General features: G+C 34.9%; 1 protein-coding gene across 1 annotated transcript in view; it reads right to left on the bottom strand.

The window, feature by feature from the left end:
* RYR2 (ryanodine receptor 2) overlaps positions 1–18,885 on the bottom strand; it is a 270,507-nt gene that overhangs the window by 27,772 nt on the left and 223,850 nt on the right. The window contains exons 82-85 of the mRNA XM_070932540.1: positions 12,354–12,453; positions 11,630–11,709; positions 10,233–10,309; positions 8,443–8,516 (exon numbers count right to left, since the gene is read on the bottom strand). Of these exons, the coding sequence (XP_070788641.1) occupies positions 8,443–8,516; positions 10,233–10,309; positions 11,630–11,709; positions 12,354–12,453 (331 nt within the window). The remainder of the gene's footprint in view (positions 1–8,442; positions 8,517–10,232; positions 10,310–11,629; positions 11,710–12,353; positions 12,454–18,885) is intronic.

Below are 18,885 nucleotides of genomic sequence, written 5' to 3' on the forward strand. Positions count from 1 at the left end.
CCTGTGCAGCTGGCACTCAAGTCAGATAATGAGGAGGCTGGAGAAGATGTGGTGCCAGAGGAAGGGATTCAGCCAGGGCCTTCAGAACCTCCTTTAAGTGAAGAGGACGAAGAGGAGGAGCCTCTTCTCGATGCACGGGCACACAGAGCTGCCAAAAGGCAGGAGTGGCACCTCAGGAGGAGGTCTCCTCGAGAGTAAGGCTTGGGGCTAATTGGCCACTCCCTTAGCCTATTTAAGGAGGAACGCCGATTGAAGCAATTTGTAGGGAACAACTTTAGTTCATTCTCCTTCACGTCTGGATTCTCTGCAAATTGCTTCTGGGCTTTCTGCCAACCATAGTAAGATTGTGATTACTTTATCTTTGGTTTCTTGTAGGCTGTTAAGAAAGTTTATTAACAACCTTTGTTTGACAAAGACCGAGTTATTTTAATAAATTAAGTTTTTGTAAAGAATTTGTGTGTGCTGCGTTCTTTGGGGTCTGTAGCTGGGGCAGAACAAGTATTCAAAAACTTCAGCTGGTATAAAATATGGCAGCACAAACAATTACAGGTGCTGGATGTTCATCATTTCTACTCGACAAACTGCAATGGCTACTCTGTGTTTCTCTGCACAATTCAAGGTGCAGAGAAGACAGTTAAAAGCCTTCATGGCTTGGGGTGACTTACGTAAGGACCATACAGTATTTCCCCCAGGTGTCTACCCATTCTGTTAGATCTGCAGAAGAGGCATGCAGTCTTTTTTGCTGTGACACCCACCCTCTGGAACATCAGTCTCCCAGGAATCAGACTTGCCCCAACAATGCTAGGCTTTGAAAACTGAGCTTTGTCATTGAGCTTGGAGCCCTGATAGCATGAGTGAGGATATGCCATGGCTTGCTTGAATATCTGTGAGTCTTTTCAACTGCTATTTTTATGTTATTTTTGTCATTTTATTCTTTAGTTAGTCTTCTCTAATTAAAGAATAAAAACAACAAAAAGCAACCAGATTTAAAAAGAACAAAAATAACATTTTAAAAATAGACTCTCTATAATTCAGTGGCATGGTGGCCTAGTAATGAAGACACTCGCCTCCCACTTGGAAGGTTGGGAGTTCAATCCTAGATAGCAGCAGATGTTTCTCTTCTAGGGTGCAAAAAAAAAAAAATCTGCTGCGAACTCTGCATAACATCAGGAAAGACATCTGGCCAGTAAACGCTCAGCTCCATCTAGTCACCCTGACTCTACCCCCAAATTAAGTGATTACAGTGTCGTAAAAAGGAGAATTTTTTATTCTTCATTGTAAGAAGTCCAGAGTCATGTGAACTAGATGGGTGGGCCTATATATTTACTAAATAAACAAACAGATAAACAGGTTGGCCTATGTAAAAAAAACATCCTCTTGTGTATTGTGTGGTGTGCAATGTTAATGGCTATATATTCAGAAAAAGTCTGAACATATAGACTTAAGTAAAAGTAAGTAAAAACTTTTTAACACATTGCAGTTTAGTTAAAATATTGCCTGTGCCCATGCTACTATTCAATGGCATTATTACACATACAGATGTTTGTTTCTGTCATGGACCATTTGAGATGGGAATATATTTTTAAAGAAGTAATGTGCGGTAGAAAAAACAAATGATGGGTGTTGTGGTAGGTGTTACAGTTCTTGAAAGTGCTTAAATGGCAGTTTATTAATTATCTCTCCTTCCTAAGGCAAAAGGAATTCCCTGGAAATATTTCTGACCATTTCTTTTGTTACACAGATTCTGGATACAGAACATTTGGATTTAATGCATATACCAAAAGCCATTCCATCCTAACCATTTTCTTCTATACCGCTGATTATTTTTTCCAAGTTGATCCTTACTTTTGTTTTAAGCACCTACTTATTTACAATTATAAATAATTAAAAACTGTTAATTATATGCACATTTCATATTATATATGAGAGGATAAAATATTTTGCAAACAAAAAAGAGAAAGTGTTTACATATTGCCTACTTGCCAATCAAGTAATTTATGACATTCCAGAAATGCCCTAGAGAATGAAACATATTTCTGAACACTTCAGTGCCACCACTCTTCTTCTATTTCATTTGTGCCTATTATAATAAATGTTTAAGAACGGTCAAGTAAAATAATTCCATTTCATATGCAAATATGATTAGCATGGGTTATATGCTTATAGATGGCTCTGTTGCTACTGTAAATGCATTCTAAATCACAGAAACATATTTTCCAGAAACAGCCTGCAGCCTTTAATACCTTTGGTGTAAAACTGAAAGAATTACCAACAAATATATTTTATCACTCAATTTGTCTAGATCAGAATGTGAATCACTCAATCACTCAATTTGTCTAGATCAGAATGTGAATCACTCAATCACTCAATTTGTCTAGATCAGAATGTGTCATATTCTTGTCAGTAACCTCACATATTCTTAAAGAGTGCATAATGTTGTGGGAATCCACTGTCAATAATTGAGTGGTGACAGAATATTTCTTACATGGCATCTCCTTGGGATATCATTGACGCTCTGGGACTAAGCCATCCTTTCAAGGACTGGGAGAGGGTAATAGTAGAAAGCAATATTATGAGTCAAACTGGCTCTTCCCAGTTTAGGCTGAAATAACAAGAAATAAGCAACTCCACCTGAATGGAATGTGTAGTCTATTTCAGGAGTCAAAATATTTCTTGTATTAATTACATAATTAATTAAAATTATGAGTAATTTCAAATTATTTTATACTTAACATTTATCTTTGGTATCTTTGTGTCAAAATTCAATATAATCCAGATTATGTAAAAGAAGGAAAGAAAACATCAGAAAGATAACTTTTCAACTGAAAGGAGAGGGAAAATGCACTTTCAAGTTTATCATGGTTTATGGAAACATCATTTAAATTGTAAGGAGGAAATGAAAATGTAAAAAAATTAATGTAAATCGATTTATACCTTTGGTTTTGAACCTTTTTCCATTAATAACCATAACAAGTAAAACATAACACACTAAAAAACGCAACATTTAATACACCACAAAAACAAATCAGATACATATCTGGTAAAGAACTGTCAGTGTTTTACCAGTGGGGGGTCCAGCATTAAAAACATGAAGCTTGGTCACAGTGAGTGAGGATCAGAATAAAGAGACTGTTGGTACAGTGAACAATAAAAAAGGGCACAACCGATAAGAAATCTTGTTAATGAATCAGTTAAAAGGCCTAGATTTAAGATTGTCTGAAATACTTATTTTATCACCTAGAAGGGAAAAAATCCATAGTTTTAAATAAGGTATAACCCCTTCCAAAAACCAGTTAAGATATATTCTATTCCATTGCTCAGATTTTAAAATATCTCTCTAAAAAGGTATGTCTAGAATCTTCATAGTTTCCATTTTAAGAGAAGGTTTTGTGCATTTTGCAATAACTAATGGTTTACCTGGTGGCAATTATTATTATTGTTACTGATCACACACCTTTCAGATCCTACCAGGATGGTTTACAAAAAATGTCAACTATTAATACTAGAAATAATAATCAGGAAAAAGTAAACATTTTTCTTCTCTCTCTCTCTCTCTCTCTCCCTTCCCACCCCCGTCCCGCTTCAAGAATCATTACCATGAACAGTTGAAGGTAACGACCCTGTTTGAAGGAAGGAATGGACTAAACTGATCTTCGTATCCCTTACTCATTTGCCTTGGAGCTCTTCTACAAAGCAGTAAGTTCATTATTAATGGAGCCCATTAATCAGTGCTTTCCAAACATAGGTAAATTACCCCAAATTGGGTACAAGTAGTTTTTCTTTGAGTAAAAAAGCACAAACTGATTGCCCAACCATAGGAGGGACATTTAAATTCACTTAAAGTATTTTACCTACATTGAGCAAAATGTAGGTCATTTTCTGATCAAGGTTTTGGATAATGAAGGAAATGGTTTAGGAAGCACTACCATAATTATCAACCAATATATCTGATAATAAGCTGTGCTATAAGCACTATTGCTGCATATGCATTCCATATCCTCTTTCCGGTGTTGAAGCATTTAAAGCAATGAGGAAAACTATTCCTGCAAAAATCATTATGTATTTGAAAATGGTACTTCTCAGTTAAAAATATTGTGTGTGAGTCTGTGTATGTGTGTGCACGTACACAGTCACACTCATTCAAGTCAGTGTTGACTTGCGGCAACTTCCTGACTAGTTCCTATAGTTTTCTTGGCAGGATTTCAGAAGGGACTTGCCATTCCTACCTTCCTAGGGCTGAGAGAGAATGACTGGCCTAATGTCATCCAGCTGGCAAGTTTAAAGTGGGAGCAGAATTCAGACTTCCAGTTCCTTCTGTGATGCTTTAACCATACAGCAAATTGGCTCTCTAGTTACTCCTTTTAAATAATGTCATTCTTTGTATCTTACAATAATTCATGATTTATAATATTATATTATTATCATTGATAGTTGAAAAAAGCTGAAAATTAATTATTTGTTCACTGAGAATTAAGCATTTTTAATTTCATAGGCTATTTATTATAATATAGACAGTTGACTGAAGAATTTTAAAGTTTAAATAACACTTTGAACTTAATGGATTTTTTCCAACCAGTCAAATGTAGCATTATAATGAACTCTCTAACCGAAATCAATGATATTTCAAAGTTTTAATCTTCATCTGCACAGTGTTCAGTTCTGGTTAGGCATAGTTTTGCTACTGAAACTTGTTTTGCCTAAATGGAGATGTTTTTATAAGAACAAGGGATGATTGAGTTATATATTGAAGTTTCCCTTACAGAACAGATTCTCACAAACACCAAGAAAAATTGAAAAAGAGTTTCACCAACACAATTACAACTGGCTATCATGCATTAATTATGTTAATGTTTACAGTGAAAATATAACTTTTTAATCCCAAAACATCCCCATCTCCCCCACCATCAAAGTCAAGTCTGGATCCTCCACTGATTTCCTATGTTTGCACAAACTAATGCAGCCATAAAGCCACATTAAATACACGACAGAAATGCTACAGGAAGACCACAGCACATGGTGGATTTTAATGTCATATGCACACATTTTATTTACAACCAACCATCACAAATACTTGGCCCACTAAGAAAATAACACCACCAAATGAAGCAGAAAAAAAAAAGAAGAAAATCAAAAAGCTTGCTGCTCTTACATCTAGTGTGCCAGATACTGTGCATATCCTGAGAAAGGGAGGAAAAAACAAAGATGTGGGGAAAGTTGGCATACAAATGGAACTTCGGAGAATACAACCATGATAATAATAATAATAATAGTAATAATAATAATAATCCTACTTTGACATTCTAAAAATAAAAACGAACTGCATGCTGCATGGTGTTCAGGAGCTGTACAGTGCTGACACGAAGCTTACAACAGGAAAAAAGAAAGTCAATTGATGTGTAATAATTACCACGCTCATGAGTGATGACTGAGGTAGGGGAAGACAGGACATTGATTTCAAAGAAAAGAAAATGGGAAAAAAAGAAAAAAAGTGAGAACTTGTTTCAGAGTTTAAAAAAAATATACTTAGCATTGCTTCTGATAACTTAATTCTCCATGAATCAAATCAAAAATCCAATTTAGGTAAATACATAAAAATGTAAAGAGAGAATAAAAAGATTTTGAATAATTAAACAGAGAGAAAAGAGAAAGAGAAAGAGAAAGAGAAAGAGAAAGAGAAAGAGATGCATGTTGTATTCTTTTATAACATATGCCCAGGTTCCAAAAGAAAATGAACTTCTTCAATGAAAACCTTACTATGAACAGCTATAGAAAAATATATGCGAAGAAAAAATATATTTCCATTCTTGAAAACCATTCATTTGATTGATTATCAAGTTTTTGATAATCAAACAAATGAAGCAAACCAGAATACCAAAATTTACTCATATGAGCTACCTCCCAGTCAGATGAGTAAAAAAAGAAAAGAAAAAGAAAAATGCTAAAAATAAATACTGGAGTATAATTAAGGACAAGAATGCACAGAATCAATAACTTAATGCTTTAAAAACCTTTAAAGGTTTGTCTTCTTTTAACTTGATGTAAACACCAAGCTAATCAAAAGAAGTTGGAATTGATTGCAGGGAAATTGCTAAAATATATTAACTTGCCTAACAGAATAGTAAATAGTTTAGTTTTTCCTCTTATTTTGAAGATAAACATGAAAGGATTTGCTAAAGTATATAATAGAAGAAATTCCATTGGGAATGAATATAAAGAACAGAGGTTTTAATGCTATAAGCCGCCCAGAGTTGCTTTCATATGAGATTGGCGGCAAATAAATTTAATAAACAAACAAACAAACAAACAAACATCACAGGGAAAATACACAAATGATTCTAGATGGAAATAACAGATTTATACAACAAAATAATAACAGTGGAAAAGCTGATCAAAAGGTAAAAAAGGTGAACTGGTTCAAAATCAAAAGTTCTGATCCTTTTTTAAAAAAAAATCAGGAATAAAGAACTGGTGGTTCTCCAGATGTTGCTGAACCTATTTCTATTAGCCCATTAAGCATGGCTAAGGAATTCCAAGGTTTGCTGTCTTGCAACATCTGGAATGTCACCAGTTCTCTCAGTTTTAAGCAAAGTTCAAAAACAGCGTTTAAATAACTTTCAAGCAAAAAAAAAAATCATAGAGAATTCATCTTTTTGTGTTATGTAATTTTATTTCAGAATAGAATATACATGTCACAAGTTTTCCATTGATTAAAATAATCTCTGACAGATATTTTCTTATCACTGTAAAATGATAAACAGTTCATACTTTATAGACTTAGGCTTATTGTATGACATTCAGAGTCTTTTTGGAGTGGGGTGGGTTTAACAAATCTAATAAAATAACGAATAGGATTCAAACTTCAGCCACCAAAGTAATCGGTTGTGGCTTTCCTGCCTACTGAGGAGATTACCTGGGAGGAAGACAATTTATATACAATCATTGTCTCATGTGTCACATACCAGCAAGATTTAATGTTGTGCCACCTATGCTGGTAGAAGAGAAATACTTCAGTCCAAGAGAGATTATCTTCCTGCCAGTTGGGGGATATGAAATTTGCTTTGGCTTACTGTGCTGCGCATTTTACACTTCAAGGTGCTCAGACTTAATAACTTTCTGTTGTTAAACTATCCAGGTTAATATGGTGTAGGGAAAACCCATTTTATTTTGGCCAATGTTTCTACAGAATTGGCCAATTCCTTTCGTGTCATATGGAAGCTAACAAGTTGTCACAGATCCTTATGAAAGTTGTTTTTTTGAAAACTTTTAAGTTTTTATTCTGCCTGTGATATTTCTTACTATGGACTGGGTGTTCTGTTGACAGCTGGCTTATAATCTATTATAATTTAATACACTACTAAAATGTTGTGCTTGTAACCTTTAACTGAGTGAAATAATGCATCATATGGCAACAATTTTTATACCAAGTTACCTCAAATGGGCTAATTTACAGAATGAATACAAAATCCAGGACCCATGCCTGCCATAGGATTGAAATTTGGCATATTTGTGTGCGCTTCAATGCTTTATGCTGCCACCCAGAGATTCAATAGATTGGTCCCACTCTATCCCTCCTGGGCTATATCCTGGAAACTGGATATTCCAGTCCCACTATTAGCTACTGGAGAGTGGTTAGTCACTGTCAAGCCAGCAGGAAGTCGAAAATCTGACCACTGTTTTTTTGCCCTTGGTCTTTCTGTTTCTGTTTAGATAAGGAAATATCTCTGAAATGATGACCAATAGGTCATGGGTTGTTTACTCAATATAATACTAAATGTTCATGTCTGTAATGTTTAACTGGGCAAAATGCTGCATTATAGGGCCAAACCTTTTCAGCCAAGATAACTATATTGGGCCAACATACAGAATGTGTCCAAATCTGGTACCTATAACATTAAAATATCATAAAGCATTTTATGACACAATACAAAGCTGTCATAAAATATTTCCTAAGATCAACTACTGATGTTTGACTGTGCTATACAGTTCAATATGAGCTACTTTCAAGGCAGATACCTCTCTGAATAAAACCCTGAATTTTTTAGAACTTTTCAGGTATATTAGAGGACCAGATCCTCTGGTCACAAACACTTCTGACCATGGCCAAATTGGGTTCCAATCAAAGAATTCACAATTTTTTTTCTGTGGCTGATTTCTCCTTTTGCGCCTTTTTTTTTTTTTTTTTTTTTGTAAGCGCCAAATTTCCAAACTTAGGTTCAGGTCACAACCAAATCGGTTTGCAACCAAAGTTATGGAATGAATAATGGTCGTGGCCAGAGGTTCTACTGTACTGAGGAATCTGGTAAGGAAATGTCTCTGAAATAATGATCCAGCAGGTCATGGGTTGTCTAGTCACAAATACAGATAAACTAAAGCTATAATTATTTTTATTTAGTGACTTTAAAGGGGCCAGGCAACAAAACTTTATGGTAAGGAAAACTGTACCTGATCCTTCTTCTGTTACCATTCCAAGGCCTTCTGCTTTATTCTGACGTTCGAAAGCATTTAGGTCAAGAACACTATAATGAAACATACACTGTAGTTTTAATCACAAACATTCAATTTTGTTGTAAGATGTAAACATTTCTGTGCATTTACACTTTATGTAACTGAATTAATACCAGTAAAGTGTGAAAGCATTTCACTGTATAGCAGAAACATTTATTTGGATCAGCAAAGAGGAATTACATCACTTTCTTTTTCTTAAAGGTGAAGACAGGAACTTCACCTTTAAGAAAATATTTAAGATTCAAATCTTCAAACAAAACGTTTTTTTAGAAATAGTCTTTTTCTGACATTCTATAAGGAGGATGTTTTTTATATAGAATTAGTTCTCATAAACAAACCAGAGGCTCAGCTGCATTTTCTACCTTCACAGCACACACTGGCTCCTTTTCCAGGCTTCAATAAGTAAATTGCCCAGACTTTTCTTAGTATAATTAATACAAGTGTCGTGTTTGTGTGTATAAAAAAAGTAATGTTGGTACTCCACCGTCAATAAAAGGAGTCTCTGTGGATTTTACTCCGCTAATCGTTGCTGACTATAGGGGTGGTGCTCATCTCTGTTTCAAGGCCATAGAGCCAGCACTGTCCAAAGACATTTCTGCAGTCATGTGGCCAGCATGACATTACTGAGCACTATTACCTTCCCATCGCAGTGGTACCTATTTATCTACTTGCATTTGCATACTTTCGAACTGCTAGGTTGCAGGCGCTGGGCGAGGACAGGAGCTCACCCAATCGCGTGGTGCTCAGGTCTTGCCCCTGGGCTGCTGGCTTTCCAGCCAACAAGCCCAGAGTCTTAGCTACTGAGCCACTGCACTGACCGTCTATAAGTAAACAAATAAAAGGACAGCTTTAATTGTACAGTTATAACCACCAATGTGATGTGCTGCTGAGAGCAAAATATAATTAATAGTCTACCTGCAACATCACAACAATAAACTAACTAGACACAATTATAAAAAATGGGACTATACATCTATTATTGAATGTACTCGCTTTTTAAAATTGATGGCTTTTTAAAATTGTTGACTGTTGTTTTTGTAAGTCATATTTTTTAAAGTTTGGAGGTCATCTAATTTGTAAAAATAAAAAAATAAATACATTTAGAGAAAATTTAGTGTGAAATCTCTATCTCCACATCTCAACCTTTGGACTTCTTATCATAAAAACATTAAAGAAGTGAGTGTGCTGCAGGAGATTAAAGTAATGAATACTTTATTATTAAATATACATAAAAGAGGAGTGTTTCTCAGAAGCTGAAAAGAAAAAAATATCTTTTAACCGACACTGCATTGGGGGAATTTCCCTTCAGCCAATATTTTGGCATTTATATTCCAATACTAATTCCATCCATCAGAATATTACATTTTAGAAAATAAGACAAGCCTATCTTTTAAAAAATCATTGAACCCTATTGATATTCTGTGATTTTGAAAGTCATTGGGCATATTACTTTGTTCAACTCTTTGTACTGTAGCGTGTTCACTTTTCTTTTGGTTTACTTTTCAAACTAATAGAAGGATTTCCCTAGGCATTCAAACCTACTCAGTGTAAGACAACATACCCAGGAAAATCAAAGTTTGTATTGAAATATTTATTCAGTTGTTTGCTTATTCATTCCTTCAATTATTCATTACAAAGCTTTATATGCTTCTCCATTCCTTACTTGTTCTGGGTAGCTCATGATGATATATAATATAGGGTTTGAAATGTACTATTTTTTCTCTTACCTGCAAGACTGCATAAGACCAGCAAGGCTCTGAAAGAATCCTACGTCTTTTTTGTCTTTGAGATAGTCCAGCATTTTCTAGAATGAAACATTATTTTATTTTAAAATGTTTCTTTTTTGCTTTTTGACATAACATCCACAAAATTTAATCCAGACAGTTATAGACCGTAATATTGCCAGTTCCTAAGGAGGCATGAAACCCCCCAAATTTAAACTAAAGTTAAAGTTTAACCTTTAACTTTAACTGTCTACTGTGGATCTCGCTCCATTCCTAAGAGGTCTGTAAGGGGGTATGCATAAGCGCACCAGCGTGCCTACCGTCCCTGCCCTATTGTTCCCATTTATTCTTACTCATTTATTATGTATATACTTATACCTGTTTATACTTATATGTTTATATGTTATGTTCTTATTTATACTTGTTTTCTCATACATGCTTGACAAAAGAAAGAAAGAAAGAAAGAAAGAAAGAAAGAAAGAAAGAAAGAAAGAAAGAAAGAAAGAAAGAAAGAAAGAAGGAAGGAAGGAAGGAAGGAAGGAAGGAAGGAAGGAAGGAAGGAAGGAAGGAAGGAAGGAAGGAAGGAAGGAAGGAAGGAAGGAAGAAAGAAAGAAAGAAAGAAAGAAAGAAAGAAAGAAAGAAAGAAAGAAAGAAAGAAAGAAAGAAAGAAAGAGGCTCTAGGTCTCTCTCTACATCCATTCTGCTTCAGTTTTGCTAATGCCACAATTGCTTCTTGCTACCTTCTTCACTACTGTTACCCTTGCATTGTCTTTTCCCCCATCTCTGATTTTTTTAAGTTTGATGCAAATTGGTCCAATCAGTTTAAAAGTCTTCTGCCCTTACATGTTTGTATTCATGGGCAAACTCTGATTGCCTTGTGATCAACAATCTCAACAGGTTGGCAAGTATATCACTTTTAGAGGTAGCAGCAGTAATAACAGTGATACCCTGAGGTCATTTAATAATCCTTGATTCAATAACTAGCACTGTAATAACAATAGAAGCATACAATTCAGTTTTAAAAGTACAGTATAATCTCAGCCAAACAACATACATTAAAAAACTGAAACTAAGGCCTTAAGGCCTTTAAAAGAGAAGTGTAGGCTCCAAGATGAATTCAAAAAGGTATCTGACAAAAAATGGTGCCAGATAGAATTTTCTGGAGATAGTATTCCAGAGTTACAGCATCGTAACTGAAAAGGACATTTTCTGATCACTGTCTATTTTAGCATAAAGGAAGATAAGAAATCTTTTAAAAAGCTAATATTCTGATTCCTCAGAAAGAGGCCAGCCACTAATGAATTAATCAACTTCAATTCTCAACAAAATATGCATTATGTAGATCCAAAAGTCCTTGGCAATGAAAAGAAGTAATTCAGTCTAAATGTCAGAAAAGTTACCTGCTGAACAGTTGAATTTCCTCCATTCAAGATAGCAATTCCAAGTTTGAGGGTGGCTGCAACCATTGGTCCCATTTCACCTGCAAAGCAAATATTTATTTTATTTTACAGACAGACAGACAGACAGACAGACAGACAGACAGACAGACAGACATATATCTATCTATCTATACATACATACATACATTCATACATACACACAGATACATACACAGTATATATACATATGCCTACTCTTTCTCTTAGAAAACCATTTCAACGCTGACTTAAAATACAGTTTGTGCATTTAAGTGTATATAGGTATATCTATATGTATATTACAAATAGCTTGTTTTTCTAAATTTTACTTTCTTGCAGTATCCTCTGTATTCATCCACCAGATTCCAATTTAAAAAAAATATTTTTCAACTTAGTATTTTCTGCTCAATCTGTCCAACCACACATGTATATGGATTAGGACCACTGGACTGAATCATTAGGGTCAAACTCGTGCTAGCATTAATTTCAATAATTCCAGCAATGTGTTCGTTTAATGCTTATGAGCAGCAGCTGAGTAAAAATTTCAGCAGGCTGAGTAGGATACACAACATCTCTCTCTCACACACACTTTGTTGCAGTGCTGTCTTTCCATAACCATTTTATGTACACTGCAGTGAAATTCTCCACTGGGAAATGTTAAATCAGCAGAAAAGTCCTTAGGAGAAAATAAATAAGGTTAACTTACCTTTGCTGGCACTAATTGTCTGCAGGACCATTTCAGCAGCCCCTCGATCATGGAGTCTTGCTTGCTGGTAGAGGAGTTTTTGCTTTTCCATTTCTTTTTCCTGAATAAAAACCCCAACCATTTAAATTGAAGGCTTTTCCTAACATCTTTTCTATGTAATTTTTCATACCGGAGGGCTCTATGGCAACTTAAAATTGAAAACAATTGACATGGCAGTATAATATCAATCATCACTTTTACCATACATCTGACAAAATAGACTTTACAGTACATTTTTCAGTGCAGACTTTAATCAACACAGAATTTATGGTTCTTATATATTCTTTTTCTCAAAAGCCTGCATGCTACTTTGGATTAACCTGTTCATATTATCTGAAGGAGAATATTCAGGGAACACTGCATATGTGGCCCAGCAGATGTGCAGAATTGCAACTCGCATAATCTCAGCCATCATGATCAGAAGTGACAGATGACAAGTGTTGCAGTTCAGCTCACTCTGCATTAAATTATGATATAACATAGGAATTGCTTAATACAGCCAGCTCATGATTCCTAAACAAGAAACTTTATAACTAAAGAATATTCCATCAGGACCTATTTAATAAAATGCAGATTTACAGAACATGTAAAGGTCAGATTGCATAACTTTCACATTTTATATTTCAGTTTTATATTAAATTAAATTAATCAGTTAAATAGGCTTTTATTCCAAGTTAAATATATAGGTGACTAGGTCGCAAATCAATCGTATTTTTATCCAGAAAGTTATTCTGTAGCATAAATGGTTTTTTAAACAGCATGTAGGAGCAAAATGCATTATGTATTTTTTCTCATCTAACTAATGCTGAGGATATTTATGACTGAGCATTACTGCATGTTTTAAAAACAAACAAAAAGTGGATAGGAACAAAATGTTGGTGCTGATTTTCTGCCATGATTATTCAAAAATCTTGTCTTCTTGTTTAAATCTCTTCTTGTAAAATATTTTTTTAAAGAAGCACAAACTCAAAACATAACTAAAACATCATTTCAATGAAGTTGCAATACTGTTACTTCAACAGTATTAAAAGATCTTCATGCGTTTCATCTTCTTAGATCCAAAAATCTTTTTTTCTTTCTGTTGAATGGAACATTTCACTTATCTATGGGGATTTTTTTTTTTGAAAGCCTTAGCTTTAAATCTTTCTCTTTTTAGCTTTAGTGAACAGAGTTGAAGAAATGATGAAATTGGAAGAATTAAGAATCCAAGAGAGAGGCCATTTCCCTTCTAGTGATTTATAGCTTATTGAGTATCACTCAGCCATTGTTGTGCTAGAATAGCAGTAATGATGACAGGCTTTACATCATTTCAACAATGTTTGCCATAAAGACACTATAAATCATTCGAGAAGAAATACAGGGTGCTATGATTAATTCAAAGGAAGGGGGACAGGGGGACGGGGAAATGAGGGGGGAGGGGAGGGAAGGAGAGGGGAGGAAAAAGGGCATCATTTTGATCCTAATCCAAGCCAGTGCTGATTTCTTTTGTGGGAAAAAACTCTGATCTAGCAAATTCTCTGGATGGAGTAAGAGAGTAGCGATCTTAACAAATGCACTTTTTCCTGCAACCCTGTGCAAGCCTATCATTTGGGATAGCTAATCAGGAACATAAGGAGATGAAAAAAAAAAAGGAGCCATATGCAAAAAATACCTCTCTCCTTACATGAATAGGAGGCCCTCAGGAGGAGAATTCCATATTTAGTCTGGATCTATCCTGAATAATTTTGCTGATCATATAAGATGTAAGGCAATAAATAAATAATAGAAGTATCTATAGGTTGCATCTTACAGAACACAATCTCCAACTGTCTATAATATGCGAAACATACACAAACACAGATACATAGACACACACAGAGGAGAAAAATCAGACTGGAAACAAAGAGACATAGTGACAAAGAACAAGCACAGGTGACGTATGCATGTGCATATACTTTCCAGTATTTCTTGTGCTGCAAGTCTTACATTAGTAGACGTAAACATTTCTTATAATTAAAATTCAATTGTAAAACAATATACAAATTATATCTAGATAAACAGGTAGTTTTATAATGACTCAACAATTATGACTACTTATTCCACAAACGTGTGGAGAGTCATGTTTGGCCAGCATGGACATTAGACCAGTGAAACAATCATCTCAGGCAACAGTTGATTAAGGCAAAAATGAAGCTAGATATCAGAAAAAGTGCCAGGTAAATCTGGCTGAAATAATTATTTTGCAACTTTACTTTGCTGATAAGAGGTGGCTATCTACTGCTCCACAGAGTCTACAAACTGTTATGGTGTTTTTGATTGAGGAGTCCTGAGGATCAATAAATAAAGGTACGACCAAAAATACCATAATACTCAGTACAAGCCAAAAATCTACAAAATAGAGGGCATAGCAGAAATAATATCCCAATATACTACTCTCTAATAACACACACACACAAATACACATTAGAACTCTGCAGTGCTCTGGATTAGTTCTTCAATTAATTCTGATTTTAGCCAAAAATTGTTATTGTAGACACAGTTGATATAATAATATATCTTTATTATCTCAAGAATCTAAGCTTTATTTTTTTAAAAAATAAAATTTATAATTAATTTATACTGTTTAAGGTTAATTTATGGAGGGGGCTCATTTTTACATATAAAGAAAATGTGGAATAAAATCTTACCAGAATGTCAGTTTATACTGTAGATGTAGGATACTATACTTGTATTAATGTTAATTTTATGGTTACATTTATATTTATTTTTTTATTTTAATTTGATTTATATGCCTTTTAAGCTACAAGACCTTAAAACAGCTTGGCTATGCTCAAGCTTTCACATACGCCAAAACATCTTTGGGAAATCAAGTTTGAGGCATTTCGTAGTATAAGGGTGGGCAGATAGTGAGGTAGAGGAGAGAGAAAAAACATGGTCAAGATGAACTGAGGTGTGATTAAGAAAATTTAAATTCTAATTCATGACTCTGTTGCTAATGAGAGCACAGAAATAAGGATTAATTAGCAACAGTAAATGAACCAGCAGTCAAGAAATATGCTATAGATCTGCACTTAGCAAAGCGATCAGGGAGGCTTTGAAAGTGATATTCTGATGTCAAGATATATCAAAGATCAAACTCATGTAGACAATGGCTCCCTCTGTGACACTCTATGGAGGGAAAGTTGTGTTTTGAAGAAGCAGAACAGAAAGAGTATTCATACTCTTGAACTTCGATGTTGAACTTTGAACTTTGAATACCATGAGAATAACATGGACAGCCAAGAAAACAAACCAATGGGCATTGAACAAAGCAACCCAGAGTTCTCATGTCAGACAGAAATGACCATACTAAAGCTATCATACTTCAGACACATTGTACCAAAATTTAGCTCTCTGAAGATATCTATACTGCTGGGAAGGATGGAAGGAAAGAGAAGAGCTGACCATCTACAAGATGGATGGTTTCAATTAAGTTCCAATAGCTGCATAATTGGAAAACCTGAAGGACCAGAAACACTTTCAGTTGACGTCATGGTGAGAACAGCTTGGAAAATAGGGGGGTCCGCCGAGCCCTGCGAAATCCAGCAGGTAACTGCTGTCGGGAGGCCCTATGGGGTCAAAGCCACCTTGTAGAAGAGGCAAAGAAAGGAAAGGCGCTTCATGGACCATGAGGAACTCATAATTTCGTTAGGTCCGAAGCAAGTTTTCCCGAATGGCAGCAGGAACGACAGCCATTTTGGGCAGTTACAAGCTGGGACAACTGGAACCATAAGATTTGTGCTGGATCGGTCCATGGACAGAGCATTGAAACTGGTCGAGATAACTTCCAATTATTACTCCAAAGATTTAAGTACAAAAAATTTAAAAGATAATCTCGAAGCGTTAAGGAAGTGGCGATTAGACACACAGAGAAGATTAAAGACTGAAAATTAAGAGGCAAAAGAAATTTATTTATTTATTTATTTATTTATTTATTTATTTATTTATTTATTTATTTATGTAATTTATATGCCGCCCTTCTCCCGTAGGACTCAGGGCGGCTTACAAAACAAAACAGAGAATTACATAAACAATTTAAAATTGGTTTAAAATTAAATTAAAATCAATTAAAAAATTACTAAAATTGTTTGAAATCGCCCCTACGGATTCAGCCCATTTGGTGAAAAAGCCACGTCTTCCATTCGTGGCGGAAGGAGAGGAGGTCCAGGGCTGTCCTGAGGTCAGTGGGCAACCTATTCCAGAGGATCGGCGCTCCCACAGAGAATACTCTCCCCCTGGGGGCCGCCAGCTGACATTGTCTGACTGACGGCATCCTGAGGAGGCCCGCTCTGTGTGAGCGCACTGGACGGTGGGAGGAAGGCAGGAGATGATCCTGCAGATACCCCGGGCCTAAGCCCGGGGTATCTGCAGGATACCTATGCCCAAGGGAAGCTTTGAAATATAGAAAGCCTGGAAAAAAGCTTAATTTGAAAGATGATTTTTGGGAGAAACTGTCTTGCTTATTTGTATTTTTAAACCCACTGGATTTATTGGATAATCAGCTGTTTTTGACATACTGTTTAATGTTGGACTTGGGAGCAGGAGAGCCATCTACTGGAAGAAGATGAGCACTACAGCATCAGTACTCTTAGTGAAAGTGAGGTCCAATACACAAAAAATCTAATACACAAAATAGAAGAAAGTAAATAACACCTGGAAGGCAGCCTGATCTTGACTCTATTCTAAGACGATTTGGATATTTTGAAAATACCTAATAAGTTTCTTTTTCTTCTTGAAGATTTCTAAGATGAACTAAATTGCAAATAACTAAACTTTATTGAAACTGGTTATTGGATTATAAACTTAAAAGATTGAAGGAACCTAGTGGATTAATTTAGATTTGGATTTTTAAGGCTATTTGATAGAACATTCTACGAGGTAAAAGAAGAAAGGTGATAGAAGAAAAGAGAAAAGAAAAAAAAGTTAAATAAGACTTTAAAATTTGGACAATTGGGAAGATATGTAATTGGAAAATCACAAGACTATAAACCACTAAAGAATTTTAAAGATTATAAATTTAGGGGATTTGAAGATATAACTATGGGATTGATCGAATTTTATTAAATTGGAGTTTTTAAATATTGAGACGTTGGAACCAAAGAAGTATACTGAGTAATCTTTACAATCCTTTGCTGTTTCCAGGCTGGCATCCTGCGGGCCAATCCCATTCAGGAGTTTGATACTCCTGAACTAGATGGTAGTCAACCAGTCAATGATCACCTCTTAATCAATACTACTCAATCTTCTTTTCTTTCTATATAATTTATCATGGTTTGTTTGTTTTTTAAATGTTTCAACAGAAGTTATAATCTTTCTTTTGCCCCCGTAGTGATTCCTTTTGATTATCAGAGGTTTTTTAGCATCCTAGCTAAAGAACCCTTCTTATAATTTGTGTCTGTATGTATGTATGTATGCATGCCCTTGACTGTAGACAAGTTCCTGCAATTTTCTTAACAACGTTTTTTGGAAGTGGCTTTGTCATTACCTTCTTCAAACAGCTTAGACAGAATGGCCCAAACTGACCTAGATAGCTTTAAATAGCTTCAAATTTAAATTTTTAAAATATCTATCTTGAGTCTGGAAAATAGACTCTATATCAAATCATCACCTAAACTGAAATACATATGGCATTACCAGAATGAGAAGAAAATGAATCCCTGCAGAGTGTTATAAAGAACCAATACATAACCAAGCCCCAAATAAAGCTGTAACGTTTACAGAAATGTCGAAGCCCTTTGGAAATTTTTCTATATACATTCAAAATCTGCTTGGAGGGAGACAATATTTTGGAAAACTGTATGCAATACTTTAATGCAAATATATACTTATTTCATTGATTTAACACCATAAAAATCTATTATTTGAAACTTAATTTGCATATAAAATATAGCTCTTGGTATGTTAATAACATTTGCAATGTAATACTACATATTTATTTATTTATTTATTTTTAAAAAAAACCTATTTTGTTTCATAGAATATTCTCCCTGGTGCAAGTAAGACTGCAATCTCAAAAATATAAATAATTTAATTCTGCCCAATTTAATTAAATGCCTTGGTTTTGTACTTGTGGTGTCATTGGAGAAAGAAATGAAAAGATGACCCACAAAAAGAATGCTGAAGAATGACAGCAGACACACAGGCCTGGCTTCTTATATCTTTTATCTAGATGAAAGGTCAAAAAATACAGAAAGCAGCAATTCACAAACAACAGAAACTCTGTAAGATTCCTCTAATGGCTCCGTAAGATCTCTCTTCTCTGCTGCTGACATGGCAGCATGCTAGGAGCAGAAACCTAGCAGAAATACACCTTGATTTCAATCATGTTTATATATCTATTGAATTCACTGGAATTATTCTCTAAAGCAGGGGTCTCCAACCTTGGCAACTTTAAGCATGGCGGACTTCAACTCCCAGAATTCCCCAGCCAGGCTTAAAGTTGTCAAGATTGGAGACCCCTGCTCTAAAGCTAAGC

Source organism: Pituophis catenifer, unplaced genomic scaffold, assembly GCF_029215685.1.
Source record: "Pituophis catenifer annectens isolate HBS135680 unplaced genomic scaffold, rPitCat1.0.hap2 SCAF_1, whole genome shotgun sequence".
NCBI classification, from domain to species: domain Eukaryota; kingdom Metazoa; phylum Chordata; class Lepidosauria; order Squamata; family Colubridae; genus Pituophis; species Pituophis catenifer.